Raw genomic sequence first — 23,217 nt, 5'->3', positions numbered from 1 at the left:
TGATAAAGGACTTTAACCACTCGGCTATTCATCATAAGTCTGTAGCAAGCAGATAGGTCAAAAGAAATTATATTGCACTAAAGAGTGAGTCTTCTTATCTCTTCCATACCAGGGGAATAAGGGACAAGCCGATCGATACAGTAGCTGCTGTATACTTCTTGCAATTATCAATAGCTGATTTCGCCTTTTGAGGCCTGCATCTATTAATGCAAGCTAATAATAATCGTTTGGGCCTCCCTGTAGGCAAGGGAGCCAAAGCTTCAGCTCGCCAGCGCTGTTTATGCAATTGCAGAGCTCAAGTGCCCCTCCCGGGCTACCTGCAGCCAGATGCCTTAGCCCGGAGAGAAGTTCTTCTGCAGCCTCTGCATCCTGCGTGCGGAGACTCCCTGCTGATGTTCTCTGTGATGCCAGAAAAGCCCTGGAACTTCTGCCTGTGGTGCCTACAGGAGGGTGCACAGCCCCGTGGTACACGCCAGCAAGGCTTCGGAGCACACAGACCAACACGGATTTACATACCCGCACACGCTCCTCCTGTCTGTTAAAAATATTTAGGCGTATTTATCTCAATCGCTTCGAAAGTAGAGGAGGTCAGAGCAGTGAGCTATGTACTGGTTTACTTAAGTAGAGCATTTTATTTTTATGGGGAAAGTTATCTTCAAGTGGCTGAACAGAAGCTTGGAAAAAGCGTTTTCAGAAACCATAATTTTTGGCTACATGTTTCCTAGCGCCCTTCCCCACCCCCAGTGTAATAGAAAAGCAACATCTTTATAATTGGCACTTGACATGCTGTTTGCGTTGGGCTGTGGCACACCAAGCACAGATTTCCTGTTGATGGAAACATTTATCATCGTGACTGCCCCAGAGTGGCAGGTGGTGTTATCAATTACCTCTTCTTACCAATAATAATATTAGTATGGTAATATCTTTGCTCAAGTGAGAACCAATTAGCGATCACTTGTCACAGCATTAAAGACACAAAATCATGCTGAATTTAACCCTAAGAACCAAAAACAAAAGTTGGGGGTGGGGGTAGAATGAGAGAGAGAGAGAGAGGTGGCCAGTGAATAGAAGAAACGAATTGGAGGAGGAAAAAAGAATGAAAGGGGGCCGAAAATGAAAGTCCTAATACATGAATGCTCTTTTGTAGTAAGTGGTTGGGGAAATAAACACTTGTAAACAAAGTGTCAAATGCACCTTATGTAGAACTGTCTTTGGTGGCTCTAGAGCCCAGGTAGCTTCAATAAACTGTGACTGCAATGTTAAACTAGAACCAACTATTCGAGCTCCCCTTTTCAAATCAATCTTGCAGATAGGCTTTCAGCTTTATCTGAATAAATGATACAAATTAAATCAAACACCTAATTATATGTTTCACTAATGCAAAATATACAGTATTAATTTGTAATATTATTAAGCAGACAAAATAATAATGTGTCGCCTCTTAAGATAAAACATTGCAAGAGGGAAAACAATTAACTAATTAGATTTAATTATAGGGAAGAAAAGCAACTTTTGTTATTGCAATAGTGTTTCGATATTACAATATTTTAATAGACGCCGGTCATGTGACGGCGAGTGTGCGCCTGCCGCACGCCTGGCTCAGTATCTGCACCTCCTAAATCCGCTCCCGAGCGTCCCTTTAATCTGGGCACAGCGAGAGCCACATCCTGTCTCTCATCTGTGAGAATGCTCGGTTGACACGCTGTCTCTTCGCCATAAATCCACCGTTGCCACTCAGACTTCAGATGCAAACGCCTTCATTAAAACTTGCCACATTGAATAAGAACAATTAAAGAAAAGTTTCTGCTCTGCGTGTAGGGAGTGGGAAAGGGAAGGGAACAAGTCGGTCACGAAGTAACGTGCCTCTTGTTGTGGACCTTTACTTTTTAAAAAATTGATCTTGTTGACCCAAGTCATTTTGTGAAAGGGCGCGCCGCAGGCGTTACGTGTGCACCATTTCAGCAGTGGCGGGAACGCGTGCTGCAGGGTCCCTGGCCCCTTCCCCAAGGCTGAGCTCCGTCCTCCCCACAGGCCCCGCGCAGCCTGCGGGGAGGGAGCGCGGAGCCCGCGACTTCCCGCGGCCCGCGCTGTCCTGCGCCGCCGACGGCCCACGGGGCGAGCGGGCGCCCCGCACCCGGCCGGAGCCCCCTCGCCAGCCCGAGCCCGCCGCAGCCTGCTCCGTGTCCCACTCGCGCGTCGCACGACTCGCCAACACGTCTGCTCTCTGAGGCCTCGCTCCTTACAAAAGAAGGCCGGGCTCCCACATCAGCCCTCACTCGAGGGACCTGGAAGAACCTTCCCACGTCCACGCCTCGTAGGAAATGCAAAGCCAGCCCACGAAGTTAAACGCTTCACTTTGGACGTCCCGGAAATCTGGCGGGTGTGTCGGAGAGAGGGTGGGGTGCGGGGAGCGCGCAGGGTGACCGAGGAGGGGTCGGTGCCGCCGGCCCGGAGGCTGCAGGGTCGAGCCGGCTCCAGGCATCCTCGGACGGGCCGTGGGAACCTGCGTGTGTGCCGCTTCTCCTCACAGTGTGTCGATTTAAAAAAGGAAGGAAAAAGGAGAGGGAATTAACCAGGTCGTAACAGATGGTGCTCAGACCCACCGGCGACCGTGCCTGCGTTCTTTCTCCTGCAGAAAGCCGGCACTGCCTGCTGCCTTCCGCCGGCTCGGCGACTTCCCCAAACTCTTTGGTCCTGCAAATTCTGCAATAAACTTCCATTCCCCACAGCCGCTCGCCCCCACCTCTCACTCCCGCATTCCTTCTCTCTGCCCGTTTTCCAGGGAAAATCCATGCACCCGCTCGCCCCAAAGCCGGGACAGAAAACTTTGCACCGCCCGGCGCTCTGCGCCAGGTCAGGAGCGTCCCCCAAATGCCTGCAGCGTCTGCAAAGTTCGGGCGCACTTGCTGGGTAAAGACGTCCCCCGTCACAGCTCAACCAGGAGGGCGCTACCGATGTGTGTGAAACGGGACAACTCTAGATTTCAAACATCTTTTATTGGCCTTTTTTCTTTAAAAAAAAAAATCACTCAAATGAATACGCCCGCCACCAAAAGGTAAAATAAAACCAACCTTAAGGAATTTTTTTTTAAGTGGCGATGGGGGCTCTTTGGAGATGCCTCCAACCCGCGCTCTTCCTCTGTAGGTTTTCCGGCGTTTCTCCCGGAGCCCAGAGCTGTTGCTTCGTGAAACTTACACGGTTAGAGGCGGGCGGGAGAAGGCGGGCTGGGAGCCCGAAGATTCTAGAATGCAAAGAGCAGCCCGCGGAGAGTAGGGCGCGCCGCGCCGGGCCGGGGTCCGCTCGAGGGGGCGGGGAATTCCCCGGCCAGGCAGCCCTCCCCCCAGCCCGCCCGGAGCTCGCGGTCCGCGGGGCGCCGGAGGCAGGCTGGTCACCGCCCTCTCCCCCCACGAATGACACCGGGGAGGCTCCGGAGGCCATCTGCGCCGAAGCTCCATACCAGCCAGGGCCACTTGCAAGGACAAAAATAAGATATTTAGGAAATGAAAAAAGACATACTGGGGCGAGGGGCACTGGCGCGGGAGCGGCGGCAACCGGGCCTGGGGCACATCCTGGCGGCCGTTCGGGGATGGAGGACACGCGCGGGCGAGCGCGCGGGCGTGTGCACGGCTGCGGGTGGGAGTGCGCCCGGGTGTGCGCGCGGGTACGAGGGCGCGTGCGTGTGACCGCGGGCGAGGGGGCGGGCGCGTGTGCGGGGAGCGCGCCGCGCCAGCTGCCCGAGGGTGTGGGGCCGGGCCAGACGCACGCACCCCCTCACCTGGCCCCCCACGGCACCCCCGAAATCCCGAGAACACGGTGGGCCGCGCGCTGGACTTTCGTGGAGTTGGAACTTTCCATCGCGTTCGCTGCCCACTCCGCAGGCTCCCAGGCCCCGGGTGCCCGGGCCACAGTGCCCGTTGGGAAGGGGAGCTGGGGTGGGGGGCACTGGGCCCGACTGTCCCCTCCCCTCCCTACATTTAAGAAGCCGCCAGCGTCGGAGAGGCCCGGTGGGCTGGCGTGGGGGCCGAGGCGGCCCGGTGGCGGCGGCGGGCGGGGCGGGCGCTCCGGAGTCTGTGGGGCCCGGGGTGGGGGGGCGGGGAGAAGGGGGAGCGGAGGGGAGGAGGACGCAGGGGAGGGGAGGGGAGGAGCCGCGCGGCCCGCGCCGCTTGCGAACCGGAAAGTTGGTCTTGCCGAAGTCCTGCCACCCCGGCGTGCGCACTCTGCTCCGCTCCGGCCGCGAGCCTCCGAGCCGGGCCGGCCGCCGGGGGAGGCCGCGGAGGGAACACGAGCCAGGAGAGAAGGTCCGCAGAGAGGGAACACCTGAGCCCGAGCGAGGCCGGCGCACCGAGCGGCGCCGCGACCCCGGCCGAGGAGCCCAGGCGGCCGGCCGACCCTGCGCGCCCGGAGCGCAGGAGGCGCGGCGCCCGAGCGGCCGGGGCGAGACAAAGGCGCCGGGCCGGAGTCCTGCCCGCGGCCGCTCGCTCCGGGAGGGGCCGCCCGGCGGCGGCGGGGGGGCGCGGCGCGGGGCGCGGGCGGCGGCGCAGACACTCTATAAAGGGGCGAGCCCGGCGCGCCGGCGGAGACGGCGCCGCGCGGACGCCGCCAAAGTTTGCTGCCTGCGCCCTGCGTAGGGGCGGCCACCGCGGCCCGCGCCGCACCCGGGCCCGCCGGAGCCGCACCTGGGCGGCCGACGAGCGCGGCGCCGGAGCGCGGGCGGCGGAGCCCGCGATGTGAGGCGGCGCCGGGCAGCGCGCGCCGAGGTCCCGCAGGCGCCGCGGCCCCTCCTCGCCCGCGCGGCCGCTAATTGCGAGCGCGGCCTCATTTGCATAGGCCGCCGGAGTCCGCTGGAGGCCGGCCAATCGGCGCGGCCCTCGGCTAATGGCCATGCATTATTCACCAGCCTAATTGCTCAGCCCCATGCGCGGCCCGCGCAGCCGCCGCCGCCGCCCCGCGCCCCGCGCCCCGCGCCCGCCCGGCCGCCCCGCGCCCACCCCGCGCCGTCCCCGCCGGCCTCCCCGCTGATGCCGCTGCCCCGCGCGGGGCCCGAGCGCCGCTAGCAGCATGTCTCGGCGCAAGCAGGCCAAGCCCCAGCATCTCAAGTCGGACGAGGAGCTGCCGCCGCCGGACGGGGCTCCGGAGCACGGTGAGGGCCGGGACCTCGGGGGGCCGGAGGATCTGGGGCGCGCATGGGGCTGGGGAAGCGCGGGCGGCGGGATCGGCTGCGCGCGTCGCGGAGTAAGAAAAAGTTGCCTGGTTCCTGCGAGCAAGTGTCCGTGCCGCGCCCGGCCCCCGGGCCAGGCCGGCCTCGGGGACCCGGGTACTCTCCCCGAGCGCGCGCGGCCGCGGAAAGAGTTGTGGGCGAAGTAAACTTGGTTCTCCTCCTCGGAGTTGGGGAGCCGCGCGCGGAGGCGCCGAGGCCAGGAACGGCTCGGAGCCCACGCGGAGGCCAGGGCGGAGGGGGGTCCTCTGAACAGCCCCCCGGTTTTCCGCAGTTGGACGCTGAAGCCGGCCTCGGCCACCCCCGAGCGAGCGCAGCGGCGGGGATCGCGTCCAGAGCTCCCCCACCGCTGGACGCGGGCCGGGGAGACCGCCACCCGGCCAGCTTTGTTCGGAGCCGCGCGTCTCGGCGCCCCAGGCAGTGCGCTGGGAGCCGGCCCTGGGGCCCACGCCGCCTCCCGACCCCACCTGTGCCCCCCCCCCCCGTGCCGCCAGCCGGCCGCCTCTGGTGACCCGCGGGCCGCGAGCCCCGCGATGTCCCAGCGCGGTGGCAAATCCAACGACCCCATTCCGAAGCGAACAGAAAGTAAACGCATCTTGGCCTTTCCTTAATGGCCGACCTGGGAATTGGGCTGGGGTGAGCACAGCTGCGGCGCCGGGGGCCGGTCTGTGCACGCAGGGGGGCCCGGCATGTGTGTGGTGGGCTCGCGTTTTTCCGTAGGCCTTTTCGTGGTCTTGTGGATGCACCGAAATCGGGCGCTGGAGGCACCTTTGCAGTCATTTCGCTGGTAGGAACTTTCTCCTGGAAACATCCAAAAAACGAACGGCCCGCGCCGCCCAAGTTAGAGGCGGGCGAGGATTTGGACTTCCTGTGGCTGAGCTTTAGAGCCGTGAATGAGGTCCGGGGCGCCCCGAGTCCGCCGGTCCGGTTGAAGCCCGGGCCCTGGGCGCCCCGGGTCGGCGCGCCCCGCGGGGGCCCCAGGGCGCCGGGACCAGGGCCGCGGGCGCACGGCGGGGCGCGGGCCACCGAGCCTCGGCGGAGCTCGCGCGGCACGCAATTCGCTCCTGAGAAAAGAGGCCGGCCAGCTTTTATGATTAACGTCTTACAAGTTGTTTGGAGGCAGATAGTCATCTTTCTCCTCTGAGAGCAGAGTGTCTGCAAAGAGTGAAAGGAGTTTGGGAGTTTTTCACACAGCGCTGCAAAGTTTGGCGAAGCAGGTACGTCCGCGTCGGAGCGCAGCGCGAGACAACGCTCGCGGCGCGGCTGGGAATTAATGAATTAAATAACATCAGGGAGCCCGTCCGGGCCTTTTTGTTGCCGCGGAGGTACGGCGGCCTTATCTGTGCGGGCAAGTCAGCCAAGATTAGGACCGGCGATATGCTAAAAAGAAACGCTTGCATATGGTGGCTAGATTAAGGACAAAGAATCTTTTTGTCATGGAAATGGATTTTTTTTTGTTTTGTTTACTTCATCACATAGAATTTCTCACACTTGGTTTGTTTTGTATCGCCCTCAATGACTACATGATCAAATGAATGGATTTATTTCTGCCGAATGAGAAAGACAGTCTTTCCTTCAAAAGAACTACATTGCATCCCAGTGAGGAATGTTAAACCTTTATTATTGTGGCTGCTGAATAGCTTAAAATCGGCTTTCACAGCCGCCCCAAAATGCAACAATGTAAATACTTCTTAGCTTTGTAGGGTCGTTATCAAAATGTGCAATGTCTACTTTTTTTTTTAAAAGCATATTTTAATTAATAGAGTAAAACCGCTTGTATTTAACAATTAACAAGCGGAGGCACTGCTATTCATTTTTAATTTCACTTCAGAAATGTGAGCATGTTGAACTTAATAGTGTAAACATGGTGAGGGGTATATAGAGCCTATATTTGAAAACCTAAGATGGAGTGAATTATTTACAAGTCCTGTTTTGCATTCCCCTCGTTGCTGCTCGAATTTATTTAGAGATGCAGGGTTTTTTTTTACCCGTGCTAGAATGAAAGTTTTTGCAAAGGCTGTGTTTTTCACAATCATCCAGAGTTGTAATCGAGATATTGCCACAGTTCCTGATCATATTTTGCAACAGGCCAAAAATAGCCTATCTGGGGAGGGGGGGTGCAGAGACTCAGTCAAGTAATGTGTTTCCATGCTTGCTTTAAGGATAGTGTAGGCAAACTATGTTTTAAAAGTTCTTACAGATTTAATTATTCTGAAGCAGATTGTTCATGGAGCATAAAAGATGCTCTGTTCCCTGTTAAGTGAAGGAATGCTCATATGTATATTACTCTGAGGTTCTCATTGTTACTAAGATGAATAAGTAAAATGTTTCTTTAAGGATAAATGGTTGTGGAAACTTAATTATCCAACCTGAATCAGAGCTCCTAAAATTTTAATTCTGTTAAATGCAATGGAAATAAACTGACCATGCATGAAGTTATAAGTGAGCTAAGTTAGTTTACAGTGTTTTAGAAATGAACTAAGTAATTCCTTTGTATTACTTTGGGCGTGACATATTAATTAAAGCAATAGGTCCATCTACTTCACGTGCAGTCAAATTGAAGGCATTGCTAATGTCATGCAGAGCAAATATTATATGCAAAATTGTTTAGGGGAGGCAAAGATTCAGTCACATTAATTCACAGTAAAAAGCCTGTATTTCTTAAGAAAGGATTATGACATTTTTCAGGCTTTGGCTTTTGGGCAAGCAATGAAAAGACACTACACAAAAATAGCTTCGGTGCTATCCAAACCTTATCACTGCAGGAATGAAATATGATGACATTTCTAAAACGAGAAAAAGTAAGGATGATTCATGTAAAGTTTTTAAGTTATCCTTTTGTAAAAATTTATTTTAAGGATCACTGAGACTTAGGTTTCTAATAGAAATGTCTTTTAAAGTTACTTATTTGCAAAGTATTTCATTCCTGTTTTAGAAGTATGATGCAGCTTGTGATTCAGTTAAGTTTATCCCACAAGAATGAAACCCTTTGGGCAAGCTGAATATTTTTGGTCTGAGAAAAATTAATTAAAACTTCCAATGACAGTTATACTCCCACTAAGAACTTTAAAAAAATTTAATATTGCTGCTCTTTATCGTATAAAGTATAATTTTTAAAAGATGTGTTTTGTCGTCCTTAGAAAATATGTATATAAGGAAGAACAAAGGGATATTATAATTTAAAACAATTTACCATCCTGTATTTTGTTTGTTAGCACTAATTGCTTCAAAGTGTGTTTTTATTTTCTGCCAACCTACAGTTTATGGCTATCTTAAAAATCCTTTTAAATGTGGTGAGCATGTGATTTAAGAATTTACCAGTGGTATTCACAGACTGTGTTTAAATTAAGGGAAGGAAGGCCACCAGTGCTAGGGAAGGATCTTTTCCTTTCATCTGTATCTGCATGGTCTGCCGGCTCTCAGAGCACACTACACACATTTACAATTCAGCATACCAAAAGGGACAATGCTGAAGCCACTTTCTAACACTCACAGGCAGATTGTTTTCTCTGAAACGTGAAAGGTAAAAAGTGAGTAACCAGGGGTAGGGGGGTCGAGGAGAAGAATCTGCAAACATTTCTTTTAAAAATAACATTTAAAAATTTAACCTATTTAAAAAATGCTCATTTCAGTGATGAACAAAAAAACATGCCAATTAATCCCCACCCTCAGAGAGCTGATTATGTAAGAGAGTTAGGGAATTTGTATGTACAATAAATTTTAAACTTCCACGGCATTATGCACAAATCCAGTATTTTTGGATCTGTTCAGAGCCAGAAAAAGGAAAAGGTATGGAGTAACAGCAGGAATTACTTAGCAAGCTGATTATTTTTTGTATACAAGATGATGAAAAAAGTGGGTCAGATTTCATTTTCAACTACAATCTCTAAGAAGCTTTACCATTCCTCTCCAGGTAGCCCCTAAGAACATTTTCTTTGGGGGGAATTCAGCAAAGAGATAAAAAAAAAAAAAGGTTTCTATTCTGTGTACTGACCATTAGATGGAATTTAGCATTCTTAAATGTAAGTTATGGGCACAGGCTTTTATTTAAGTGAAATAAAAATCTTTTTAACTGCTAATGAGGTTATGCACCATCTTTTAATGTTGCAAAATAGTTTCAAGAAGCATAATTTTTGAATCATACAGAAGGGGTTTCTTTATTGGTTTTATTAGATTTTATTTTCCTACATGATTTCTTGAATAGTTGCCAGAATAAGACCCACATGTCTTAGACAGTCTCATGAAGACGTGAGCTAATTCTGCTACTCGTGGAACAGGGTTGTAATTATAGCGTATGTTAAGTCGATACACATTTCATATAAAACCAACTTAAATCTATGCAAAAATCGAGTGTTTTACTGCTACTTTAAGCAAACTTTTATTTTTTATTCTACCTTAGATTTTTCTTGTAATTTCAACACAATTATGATTTAAAGTGCAGTTAACTATGTGATTTCCATGCAAACAAGGCAAAGTCATATTATAGGAAGTGTAAAATATTAATTGTAATAAGATAATGGAATAGTCTCTGTTTATGAGACTAAGAGAGTAAGATTGATTTGTTTCTTAATTAAAGGGAAGAGTTCTCGAGACTGAGACAGTGTCCACCAAAGGGCTCTGGACGATGCCAGTGTGGTGTCTAAATATTTTCTTCTGTGGGCCTGTCTTTTTCAATCACCTTCAGATTAGTTATGCCTACCATCTAAAATCCCTACCCCTTTGCATTCTCTGAGAGCATTAGCGGCCGGCCGGGGTAGAGAGCCTTTTTGTCTGATGTCTGTGAAAAGGTGGGGCCGCAGAGGGCTGGCCAGCTTCCCGGCTCTCCCCGAAGGTGGGTAGTTAGAAGAGCCTTGACAAGCCTTGCTGATTTAACCTTTGCCTGCTCTGCCCTGCCAGGGGTGGCCACTAGATGTCAAGCTCATAATACAATTAGTGCATCTGTGCTGTTGACCTTGGCAACCGGGCTCACCACTGTTCTGTTAAGTGTTAATACTGAATCTGAGTGTTAACTAGAGATCCCCCCCTCGAGCTTGCTCTGTGCGCGCAGCTTATCAGAGCCCATCCAGTTCTGCACAAGTGTTTATAGTTCTTAAAGAAGAGAAAACGGCTTGCTTTTGTGTAGCCATTGCATCTTGAACTGTTTAATTAACCCTGCAGGTGCCGCGGCACTTTGTCTTCATTCGTTGGCATGCGGGGTCCTCTCTCGGAGGGTGACCTTCACCGCACTGTGTGATAATTCTATTGTAGGATCTGTGTACATGCAGAGTCACTGGCTTCGGCGACCCCGGCAGTGGCTTTTCCAGGATGATTTTTTTTGCATTATGTGCAAACTTTGCCCATGGAAATGAAACAGTGTCGTAACATGGTGACAAATAAAGGAAATGGTGTGATCACCTGGTCCCCAGTAGGAGCAGTCTAATGGTTACAGTTGATCCTAGCCTTGTTCCTGGACACAGGATGGCTCCTGCCCTCTGGGGCTGTTTAGACGTAGCCGTTTACACATCTGAGTTGTTTTGCTTATTTTGTTCATTTTCCATGCATAGTGGACTGGAGCAGGGGCCGGCGTTTGGGTAGTTGCGTAGGCACGTTCAAGTCAGCAGGTCGTGAAATATCACATTTAATTTCATGTGTCGAATCTGGGAGACCACGTCCTCTGAATTTAAATCATCCACACCTTCACCAGCAGGAACGTGGCACAACCTGGCTTTCGCCCTCCCAAGAAATTCTGATGGAAATTGTCTGCGCCGGCTGACGCATTTCAGGTTTGTGTAGTTGTCACCAGGCATGGATGGTGACGTGTGTGCCTTCGCCCCCAGCATGTTGCAGCACAGCACCTCCGTGAAAGAGCCACTGTGCGACCCCGAAGGGTAACAGACATCTTACTCGGTGTTGGGTGCAGGCAGAGCACATGCGGGCGTTGTCCTGCTCCCATCTGCATGTGCCCATAAAGGAAACAGTGTCTTGCTCCCCTGCACAGATTAAAAGCTGCAAATGTTTCAAGCGGGAGACAGTTGGCGACTGTGCCACAGGTGGCCGTGACTTAACAGATTTGAGATGCGGGCCTCTGGGCAGGCACGCGGGAGCCTGCGGGTCAGAGCCGGCGCTGCGCATGGCAAGAGTGCCCTCCACCGTTCAGCGCGCGCACACAGGCTTCCAGGTCTGAGGGAAGGGACAGAAAATTTTTCTATTGCGTCTGGAATTTCTTCTACATTGTTAGACACAGTAGGGGTCTCTATTTGTCTCCTCCTGTTTCACAGCTTGGGCTCAGTATGTGATAATTCATCTTTCTTTATGGGATTCAAAGCTATCATAAGGAGTTAAAAAGAATTAATTTGCAAGAAAATAAGTGTCTCCTCACAATTTAGGAAAACTTGAAAAATGCTCTCTGGATTTTTAAGAGGCGGAGAAGCACAGAGAAAGTACCGTTTGCCTTCCCTGAAGATCCACGTGGCATTTTAAAGTTGCTAATTAAAGTGGAGAAGTTAACATCCCTTTTCCTGTGCTGAGCGAGTTTTGCTTCTCCTTTTGTTAATTGTAATTAATTAAAAATGTGTTGCAAAAGTGTGGCAGGATAAAGGTGAGATTTTCAGATGGATAAAATTATAAAATACCTATTTTACTACTACTTTGTAAGTGGTTAGCTTATTTACAAGCCACTGTACTCATTGAAAAGAGAAAATTTAAAAACCTTGCTAAGAACCGTCGTTTGGAATATTTAAAGAAACATTATGTCTCGAGTGTTCTTATATATGTCACCATGATGTTTTTCACTTGTAGCTTTAAAAAGGTCATTAGGGCTAAAAATTCTGCCTGTCTTCCGATACATCACTTTTAGAAGACAGTGACAATGTAATACCTGTATATTCTGTAACAGGCCGGGAATTAAAGCTGAGAGAACAGTGGAACTGTTTGAGAGGCTCCTTTCACCCAGAGAGAGTCTGTCCTAAGAACAGGAACGCTTTTGTTGGGTGTTAGGTGTATATTAGTAAGCAGGAAAAAAAAATGCATGTATTTAAAAAAAACTGTCATCTTTGAAGCTGCCCTTTTGTTGGCTATTTCCTCTGAACGGCAGGTGGGACCTTTTCCCCCTCTTCTGTACAGCTGAGAAACACAGAAAACTTGCTTAAGAATGTATGCACAGTGACAGAGATAGAAACCCCGAAAATCTTAAGTATAAATAGCAAATGTTGGGATAGCTGTAAACTATACTGAAAGAACTATAATCTTTTAGTCTCCATGGTGCAGGTAACCGTGGCAACAGGGTTGATACATATTGACATCAGCAAAGGAGGGTTACCCGGAGCAGCTTCTGGTACCTTCTTCACATTCAGATGAACCCAGCCAGAGCAGCAAATGTGTGTGGGACCTTCTCAAGGTAGCCTTGCCCACACACATATTCCTGTTACCCAACACGGGAAGAGTGCTGGCTCAGCTATATCACTTGGTGAATTGGTTGGCATTTTTCTTAACTTGTTCTAATATAATCCTTATGTACTACAAAATTCCTGCCTAATTACAGTTTAATCCCTTGCCTGTTTACAGTTTCAAATCTCTTAGTTGTTGAACAGTGTGCAAAAAATAAATTACTTTGGCCATATCAACTAATGCATGTAATAACTTCTATTTTTGTAGCATAAAGGCCAGTTTAAAATGTAAGTGTAATTAAAAGATGGTTAGATACATTTGAATCTGACATAATATTGGCTTTAAACAATGGCAGGATAAAGGGCTTTAGAAATTATATGATGAAATTGGGAACTACATTCAGATTTTTCCCATATGGATTTTCTTGTTACAGAAAGCATTTAAAAATAAGTAAAAAGTGCTGTATTAGCACATACACACTGTAATATGTATTTGATCATCATAATGAGAAGAGCCATGGAAGCGGGTTATAAGAACTTACTTTAATTCTTTCACTCTGTTCAGAGGCATCTGAAGTCAACACTTTGACTCTGCATGTCAATGAAGTGTCTTGCTACTTCTAAGGAGTTCTATCGTTAGTAAAATATGCTCACTTCATTTCCTACAAATCAATTCAGTTGAAGTGCTTATTATTGTTGTTTAATAACATTCTTAAAGTATGCAGACAAAATTTCAATTTAGTATGTGACATAGGAGAGTTTTTTTTCCCGTGTTCCTTTTGTTCAAGACTGTTTTGTGAAATTTGTCCTTAGCGATAACTTTTATAGAACGATTATCACAATCACATTTTGACAGTGAAACAGTCATAGCTTGAGCACATGAGAATAACAGTAGAAGTGAACATGCTGTTGATATTTCATGCAAATGCTAATAGAAATCATACATGGCAATTCAAATTTATTTGCCCAAAATAAATTTAAATTGTATGAAAAGAATTTTTTCCTTCACTAATTGTAGTTTTTTAGGTATGTTTTAGTCAAATTTATAATGGAGCTTTGCTTATAAAATCCAACAATTTTCTGTTTCCTTGGGTTCATTAACAAAATAAACTATTAACAGGTCCAAATAGTCAGAATGCTGAGGGTTTTTTTACACAATTTCCTTCTTCAACTTTTAAGAAATATAAGTAGAAGATAATTTTACTTTGACAAGAATATCTGCATTGTATTAAAGTAATTACCATGTATAATTGCTTTAAACAAAATGACTTTTATTATTTGATAGAAAGTGCCAAAACATTCTATGCACATTTTGTACAATTGATAAAAACTTGTAATGTAGCAAACCTACTGATGAGAAAAAAATGAAATTACCTGTGGGAACATGTCCCAACATCCTTGAATTTGGAAGTGAACTCTAAAAATACATAACATATAAAGAAACTAATGGGAATGTAAAAATGCAAATCATTAAGGTAAATATAAATTTGTTTTGGTTAAGACCTTTGAAAAAAGCACAACATCTTTGTGAAAAGCAAAAGTGGTATTTCTCTGTGTCACGTGCTATATTTTGTTACAAAGAAAATTTGGGAAATGTTCATTCCTAAAAATATAATTTATTTATAGTTATGTTAATTCTCTCAACACTGAACTCCATTTAAGTGATCCAGAAATCAACCTAATTTTAAAGCATGCTTTCAGGTAACTGTCCCTGATACGTATTCATGAAGAACAAGTATTCTTTTAATACAATATGTACTGTATAAAATTTAACAATATTTAATTCTTGGGATTTTCCATAATACTTTTTCTTCATAGCTTCAAAATATTGGAAAACAACTTTTTAAAATATTCTCTTCCTTGTTTAGTTATAATAATTTTATATATATATATATATATTTGATTACTTAGTACAGATGAACTTTTTTTAATGGCTACTTTGTTTTTTGGTTTTTTAAAAAAATATGTAGGTTTGCGTACCATTCCACTCTTAAAAGGAAATTGAAAAGTAAAAATTCTTTGCATTTTTGTAATAATTTATAGAATACGTGACTAGAATTTGAGGTAGTCTTTATTTCTCATCAGTCATTAAGAAATTATTTACGTGAAGATTTTAGGCTGTTGTTTTTGTTTGTTTGTTTTTGCCTTATTCCATAACCTTAGAGGCTTAAAATCAGGTTTTGCCTACATTGGGCAAAGTTGAGCGCTCTGAGTATTTATCCTGTTAATGTGCCTACCTGCGGTATTCATCAGCTGTGTGTCTTTCCTTCCAGCCAGTCACCCTCCTAACAGATGCCTATTGCATTCCTTCCTCATACAGTAATGAGGCTCCTGCTGTAGTCTGATCTTCAGCACCGAATTTAGTTTTAAAGTCCAGCAGGCATTATGGGCTGCAAGCTCCAACTTCTTTTCCCTTTCAAATGGCTTAGCCAGTTAAGAAAATGCTAATTGAACACTGCTAATAATTTTTTGAAGGCATGTATAAATTACCTGGATATAATGGCCTCATGGAGAGTCACAGACTGGCCTCAAAAAATATTTCTCTTTTCCAGTGGAGGAACTATGTGTTTTTATAGGACTTTTTTTTTTTTTTTTTAGATTTCTCTATTGAACTCAGTGCTGAATTATTATTTTTGCAAAACTATAAAAGAAAAAAATTTGGAGACATTGTAGCAAATACATTTGATGTTATTACAGTAAATCATTTTGGGGACAGACTTGAAGATGTTTTGTCCTCACGCTCAACTGTGCACATTTAACAAAGCTGACTTGCAGCTGTCATTCCTCCCTCTGCAAACTGAGCGCTTGCTGTCACTCCATCCATAAATTGACGGAAAGCACTTACGAGTCAGTAGCATCCAGGCTAGCTCATACAGCCTGAGCAATTATCGGGGAATTACTTTTCACCCCAACTACCCAAAAACTAGGAGGTAGAAATGCTATCGTATGTTGATTTCTCATTCCTGTATAGCTATTTATTTGATCAGGTGTGAATGAGAGTCGTTCATTAAACGTGGTTGTTATTCGGCACAAGAGGGTAAGGGGAGACAGAGGAAGTGGCTGCCTACAACAGTAATTAAACATGTGTAACCAATTAGAGGGTTTTCCACTATGGCACAAGCATATAATTTGCTAAGTCTTTCTATGAGAATGGATGAAAATAGGTACAAAAAAGTGTGTCTGACTACAACATTCTCATGTTAAACATGTCAACATAAATGAACTTTAAATATATAATTTCTAGTTTGTTAGCAAACCACTGAACTCTATTGGCTAATAACAATAACATGTAATTTTAGTTCATTTTGTCAAGAAATATTGCATCTGACACAGCCAATTAATTGTATTAAACATGATTAATTTTAGGCCTAGGTTATGTTGATATTAATTTGGCAAATTCCAAAGTGCAGAGATGGACCCTACGGTGAAGGGAAAGCACAAAGGCCAGGAAAGATCCTGGACTGATCTGCTCCAACTATTCTTGGGGGGGGGGCATTGTTTTTCCGAGCAGATGCAAAAAAGGGCTTATATGTTCTTTGTTATATTTACAAATGAAGGCATTTAGCTGGAGTCTCCTACACGAAATAATGCCCGTGGATTTGGAAGGTCCCACGGAAGGACATTCCGCCTGTGACCGCGGTCGGGTGCCGCTGCGGTCCGAGAGGTGACGGGCGGACTGGCAAAGGCATCTCCAATTTTTCTGGAAATAGGAAGCCCGATAGTAAAGGGAAGCGTAATGAGCCCGTCGAAGGCGGCTTTGTGCCGGTAGGCAGGGCAGCTGCGGACCGTATGACGGTATCGGAAATCGATGGCTTCTATGGAATTTCATTAAGCAGCAGTATCCACAATTGATAGGGCCTCATAATTTGATGGATTGTGCTAAGAAAATGATTAGCTAGCTAGAAAGAGTCATAGAATACACATGCTGGGACGTCAGAAATGTTGAAGTGGGGTAATTTGTACAGAATAAAAAATATTGATTTTACCATGTGCAAAATTTCGAGGCGGAGGGCGGGCCCTCCTGACGAGCTCTCCTTTTTTTTTTTTTTTTTTTTGTTTTGTTTTTTGCAGGCGCCCCGGGGGACGGCGCGGAGGAGGCGGACAGCGGGCCCGAGGGCCGCAGCGCGGGCGAGGAGACCAGCGTCTGCGAGCAGTGCTGCGCCGAGTTCTTCAAGTGGGCCGACTTCCTGCAGCACAAGAAGGGCTGCACCAAGAACCCGCCCGTGCTGATCGTGCACGAGGATGAGCCCGCGCCGCCCTCCGAGGACTTTCCAGAACCTTCTCCCGCCAGCTCCCCGAGCGAGCACACGGAGAGCGAGGCCACCGAGGAGGCGGAGGGCGCAGAGGCCGAGGCGCGCGCAGCCGGCAGGGAGGCCCGGGAGGCCGAGCCCATGGACGTGGAGGCCCCCGCGGAGCAGGGCTCGGCCGGCCCCGACGCCCCCAGCGCGGCCCGGCCCGCGCCCGCGCCCGCGCCCGCGCCCGCCTACGGCATGCCCAGCACCAACGTGACGCTGGAGACGCTGCTCAGCACCAAGGTGGCCGTGGCGCAGTTCTCGCAGGGCGCGCGCGCGGCGGGCGGCGCGGGCGCGGGCGCCGGGGTGGCGGCGGCGGCCGTGCCCGCGATCCTGGAGCAGCTCCTGGCCCTGCAGCAGCAGCAGATCCACCAGCTGCAGCTCATCGAGCAGATCCGCAGCCAGGTGGCCCTGATGCACCGCCAGCCGCTGCGGCCCTCGCTCAGCCCCGCGGCCGCCCCGAGCGCGCCGGCGCCCGCCCCCAGCCAGCTGCCCGGGCTGGCCGCGCCCCCGTCGTCCCTGCCGCTCTCGGCCGCCGTCCCGGGCCCCGCCGTGCCCGCTGCCTTCGAGGGCCCGCAGCCCGTGTCGCGGCCCGCGTCGGGCGCCAGCACCCCCGGAGGCCCTGCAGGGGCGCCCTCGGAGCCCGCAGCCCCCAGCGCCACCCCAGGACCCGCCCCGGGCGCCCCGCAGCCCCCGAGCGCCACCACGCCCCCCGCCCTGGGCCCCGCGCCGCCGCCGGGCTCGGCCCCCAGCCTGCCGGGCCCCGGCCTGCCGAGCCCGCTTCTACCTCACACCTCCTCGAGCGGCGTCATCTTCCCCAACCCGCTGGTCAGCATCGCGGCCACGGCCAACGCCCTGGACCCCCTGTCGGCCCTCATGAAGCACCGCAAGGGCAAGCCCCCCAACGTGTCGGTGTTCGAGCCCAAGGCCAGCGCCGAGGACCCCTTCTTCAAGCACAAGTGCAGGTTCTGCGCCAAGGTCTTCGGCAGCGACAGCGCGCTGCAGATCCACCTGCGCTCGCACACGGGCGAGCGGCCCTTCAAGTGCAACATCTGCGGGAACCGCTTCTCGACCAAAGGCAACCTGAAGGTGCACTTCCAGAGGCACAAGGAGAAGTACCCCCACATCCAGATGAACCCCTACCCGGTCCCGGAGTACCTCGACAACGTGCCCACCTGCTCGGGCATCCCCTACGGCATGTCGCTGCCCCCGGAGAAGCCCGTGACCACCTGGCTGGACAGCAAGCCGGTGCTGCCCACGGTGCCCACGTCGGTGGGGCTGCAGCTGCCTCCCACCGTCCCCGGCGCCCACGGCTACGCCGACTCCCCCAGCGTCACCCCCGCCAGCCGCTCCCCGCAGAGGCCCTCCCCCGCCTCCAGCGAGTGCACCTCCCTGTCCCCCGGCCTCAACAACCCGGAGTCCGGCATCCTGGTGGCCGCTGAGTCCCCGCAGCCTCTCCTCGGCGCCTCCCTGACGAAGCCCGAGCCGCTGGGCCTGCCCGGCACGAACGCGAGGGCAGGGGACACGCCGGCCGCGGGCCCGGCCTGCTCGGCGCCCACGTCTGCGGCCAGCGCGGTCCCCGCCAGCGACGCGTCTGGGGGCCTGGGCAGCCCCGGGCTCTCGGCGGTCCCCGACCCGTTCAAGGCGCAGTTTCCCTTCGGCGGGCTGCTGGACTCCATGCAGACCTCGGAGACCTCGAAGCTGCAGCAGCTGGTGGAGAACATCGACAAGAAGATGACGGACCCGAACCAGTGCGTCATCTGCCACCGCGTGCTGAGCTGCCAGAGCGCCCTGAAGATGCACTACCGGACGCACACGGGCGAGCGCCCCTTCAAGTGCAAGATCTGCGGCCGCGCCTTCACCACCAAGGGCAACCTGAAGACGCACTTCGGCGTGCACCGCGCCAAGCCGCCCCTGCGGGTGCAGCACTCCTGCCCCATCTGCCAGAAGAAGTTCACCAACGCGGTGGTGCTCCAGCAGCACATCCGCATGCACACGGGGGGCCAGATCCCCAACACGCCCCTGCCCGAGGGCTTCCAGGACGCCATGGAGCCCGAGCTGGGCTACGAGGAGAAGGGCGCGGAGGCGCTGAGCGGCTACGACGACGACCTGGACGACAACTCCATGGAGGACGACGCGGAGCTGAAGGACGCCGCCGGCGAGGCGCCCAGGCCGCTGCCGCCCTTCGCGGGGTCCTGCCCGCCCTCGCCGCCCTCCGTCATCTCCAGCATCGCAGCCCTGGAGAACCAGATGAAGATGATCGACTCCGTCATGAGCTGCCCGCAGCTGGGCGGCCTCAAGTCCGTGGAGAACGGGTCCGGGGAGAGCGACCACCTGAGCAACGACTCGTCCTCGGCCGTGGGGGACCTGGAGAGCCGCAGCGCGGGCAGCCCGGCGCTGTCCGAGTCCTCGTCCTCCCAGCCGCTGTCCCCGGCCCACAGCAACGGCGAGAGCTTCCGCTCCAAGTCGCCGCCAATGCCGCCGGGCCTGGGCGCCCCGGGGGAGCCGCCGGAGATCGTGCTCAAGACGGAAAGGCCGGACAGCCCGCCCCCGGCCCCGGGAAACGGAGGCGCCCTGGACCTGACCGCGGGCCCCCCCGGCCGGCCGGCCATCAAGGAGGAAGCCCCCTTCAGCCTGCTGTTCCTGAGCAGAGAGCGGGGTAAGTGTTGGAGCACTGTGTGTGGTGTCTGTGGCAAGCCCTTTGCTTGCAAGAGCGCGCTGGAGATCCACCTCCGCAGCCATACTAAGGAGCGTCCCTTCGTCTGCGCGGTCTGCAGGCGCGGGTGCTCCACTATGGGTAATTTAAAGCAGCACTTACTGACGCACAGATTGAAAGAGCTGCCTTCTCAGGTGTTTGACCCCAACTTTGCTCTAGGTCCCAGCCAAAGCACTCCTAGCCTGGTCTCCAGCGTGGCGCCCATGATCAAAACGGAAGTGAACGGCCACAGCAAGGCCATCTCGCTGGGCGAGGGCCCGCCGCTGTCGGCGGGCGTCCAGGTGTCTGCGGGGCCTCAGACAGTGATGAGCCCGGGCCTCGCGCCCATGCTGGCCCCCCCTCCGCGCCGGACGCCCAAGCAGCACAACTGCCAGTCCTGCGGTAAGACCTTCTCCTCGGCCAGCGCCCTGCAGATCCACGAGCGAACCCACACCGGGGAGAAGCCGTTCGGCTGCACCATCTGCGGCAGGGCCTTCACCACCAAGGGCAACCTCAAGGTAAGGGCACGGCAGGTCCAGCTGCCCCGGCTCCAAGGCCACAAGGGACTGCCCGTGGTGGCCACGTCCGCCACCTGCCTTAGGCACAGCAGCAGGGTCCTGCTCTTGGCCAGAGGGATGAGATGCCTTGCCTGTGAGCGTGTGTGCATGTTTGTATGTGCATGATGTGTGGTGGGCATCATAATGTGTGCATGTGTGTGCGATGTGTGCTGTATGGGTCCTTGTATGTATGTGCATGTGAGCGTGTGTGCATGTGTTATATGTAATGTATGGTGCATGGGGTGTAGGGTCATGTATGTGTGTGTACACATGTGCATAGTGTGCAGCATGTGTGTCATGTATGTGCATACGAGCGTGTATGATGTGTATGGCAGTCAAGTGTGCATGTGAATATGCACATGGTACATGTGTAGCACTGTGTATGTAGTGTATTCACACGTATAGCATGGGTATGAGATGCACATGTGGTGTGTGTGAGATGTCTAATGTGTGTGTGCACACACACTTATGAGGCGGCATCCCGTTAAGTGGCTGTGAGAGGAACATGAGTCTGGGCTCTCCCTTCCGGGGCCTCTCGGAACTGGGCATCTGATGGCTGCGGCCTGTTTTAGGGTGGGGGGGGGGCGCACACGTTACACCTTAGTGTGCAGGCACAGGGCCCAGCGCTCTCTTGAATCTGATAGAAAATACACGTGGCCTTTGGCGCTCACACATCACGCAAATGATTCCAAGCCAAGGCGTCCTCAGCGACTTCTAGAGGCTTCTATCCTGTCCGTGTGGCTGCCGAGAGGGCCCAGGGAGGGGTGCGTGGCGGGAAGCTCCCGGGCGTGAGGGCAGACGCCAGGTGTCTGTGCGTGAGGTCACAGCAGCCACGCGTGCCCGGGAGGTGGAAGGCGTGAGGACAGGCGGGGCGATGCCTGCAGGCCCGCGCTTTTGCACGATGTGTTCTCCGTGGGCCGTTTCCGCCCCGTGCAAGGTGCACCTGTGCGAAGCCAGCGTGTGTGGGCCTCTGCGGCCTCGCCAGTGAGCCGGTCGATGCCTGTCCCCCGCGTGGGCGCGCGTCGGGGGGACGAGAGCCCGAGTGCCTGCCGGCCTCAGGTGGCCCTGGGAGCTTCAGAATGAATGTTTCTTTCTCGTGTGAGGGAAAGCAGGAGAGACACAGAGAGTTCGAGGATGAGAAGATTTAGGGGTGAGGGCACACAGGAGAGCCAGGGCCCGGGTGAGGCCGTGGGGCAAGACCCATGACCCTCGGAGCCCTAGAACATTCTGTGGGTGGCCTCATAGCTTTTACACCTTCGGGGAAAAGTTATTCTATCGTGTGTCCACGGAAAGAGCATGTTCGTTAACTTACAGCGCTGGTTTTGCTTTTCTGTATCCAGTAAGATGAAATGTCCCCTCTGTGAGTAGAAGGCTCTTGGAAAAGCTCACCCAGACACGCTTAGGACAGGGTGGCGCTTGCTAGACGGCGTGGCCGGGACAGCTCCGCCTGGCGTGTGTGGACTTGCTTACCTGTGGGCTGTCTCTCGTGTCTCACGCAGGTGCACATGGGTACACACATGTGGAACAATGCCCCCGCCCGGCGTGGCCGCCGCCTCTCGGTGGAAAACCCCATGGCGCTGCTAGGGGGCGACGCCCTGAAGTTCTCGGAAATGTTCCAGAAGGATCTGGCGGCTCGAGCCATGAACGTGGACCCCAGTTTCTGGAACCAGTACGCCGCGGCACTCACCAACGGGCTGGCCATGAAGAACAATGAGATCTCCGTCATCCAGAACGGAGGCGTCCCCCAGCTCCCGGTCAGTCTGGGGGGCGGCGCCATGCCCCCCCTGGGCACCGTGGCCGGGGGCATGGACAAGGCACGCACGGGCAGCAGCCCGCCCCTCGTGGGCCTGGACAAGGCCGGCGCAGAGACGGCCGCCAGCCGCCCGTTCACGCGGTTCATCGAGGACAACAAGGAGATCGGCATAAACTAGCTGAATGCGCCGCGCCTCGCGCCGGGCGTCCGGTCCTGGGTCCCTGTTCCCACGTTGCAGCGCCGGGCCCTGACCCTACCTGCCAGGTTCTCGCTGAGGTTTTACCTGTAGCAGAAAACACTTCCCTCGCCTGGGTCTGACTGCTGTTGGGAACGCTGCAGCCTTTTAGATCAATTTCAGTCAAAAAAGAAGTGCTGGAAAACGGTGTCAGGGACAGAAAGCACTCAGACCTCATCCGCTCGCTCCTCCTAAACCTGGCGGTCTCTGCGAGGGAGGGAACCCGTCGCCTGCGGGCTCCCAGGGACACCCATTTATGGTTTTGTCTGAATCGGTGAGAAACTTGAACTATGGTTTTAGAACTCTTCATCTAAAGAAGTGGTTTAGCCCTGCCCTTGCTGTGTATTTCGACAGTATCTCCGTGGGTAGTATTTATAATGTTAAGATTATGCGGGTAACAGACACTACAAGAGCCCCAACCTTAAATGAAGCTTTTGTACTGCAGAATACATCTGGCTATGTGATTTTTTTTTTTTAAAGCAAGATTTGTTTTACTATAAATAAGTGGATTATTTCAATGCAGGCAAAATCGTGACGTTCTGTTGGGAAAGATAGCATGCTTTTTGTGTGCAAGTACCTGTCAGTAACAAGCCTTTTTTTTTTTTTTTTAATTTAAATGTTTGTAGCTGCTATGTGGACAGTTGTTTTCTAGTGTTGTCTGTAGCCCAATGATTGGGGAGTAAGTTACAGACAAACATCACCGTAAATTATTCACAACATTATAAACAGTTGTGAGTAAATATTTCACATTATCAAAGCTGTACAATAAAAAGGTAATGTTTGTATAATGTGGTTGCAAACTCTTAATTTATACTATTGCACTTTTAGTATTTTGTATTAGGGAGGTTTGTCTATAATTTGAAAATTTAAAAAGATGTAAAGTATTTTATAAATAGTACTTCAGTTTAAGGAAAATGAAAAAAAAAAAAACTGTTACAGTTTCTTGTTGTGTCTTAAGGTCAAACAATATGAGAAATCTATGCTACTTAAACACAAAAGCCACCGAGACTTGTCAGCTCCTCAATAAAATAGGGCCTGCCGTTTCCTAAATTAAAATGATTTATTTAACTTTTTTACAAAGCCCATTTAAAAACTGCGACCACCCC

At 51.5% G+C, this 23,217-nt stretch overlaps 1 protein-coding gene across 1 annotated transcript; it reads left to right on the top strand.

The window, feature by feature from the left end:
* The first annotated feature begins 5,058 nt into the window (after positions 1-5,058).
* Positions 5,059-22,947, top strand: SALL3 (spalt like transcription factor 3). The gene is made up of 3 exons (XM_012788896.3): positions 5,059-5,140; positions 16,651-20,084; positions 21,623-22,947. The coding sequence occupies exons 1-3, from the start codon at positions 5,059-5,061 to the stop codon at positions 22,052-22,054; spliced, it is 3,948 nt and encodes a 1,315-aa protein (XP_012644350.3). The 3' UTR covers positions 22,055-22,947.
* The last annotated feature ends 270 nt before the right edge of the window (positions 22,948-23,217 follow it).

The sequence above is a fragment of the Microcebus murinus genome, chromosome 17 (genome assembly GCF_040939455.1).
Source record: "Microcebus murinus isolate Inina chromosome 17, M.murinus_Inina_mat1.0, whole genome shotgun sequence".
Lineage (NCBI taxonomy): Eukaryota > Metazoa > Chordata > Mammalia > Primates > Cheirogaleidae > Microcebus > Microcebus murinus.
Note: the sequence above shows the minus strand (reverse complement) of the source record. Positions and strands in the feature narration are given on the sequence as shown.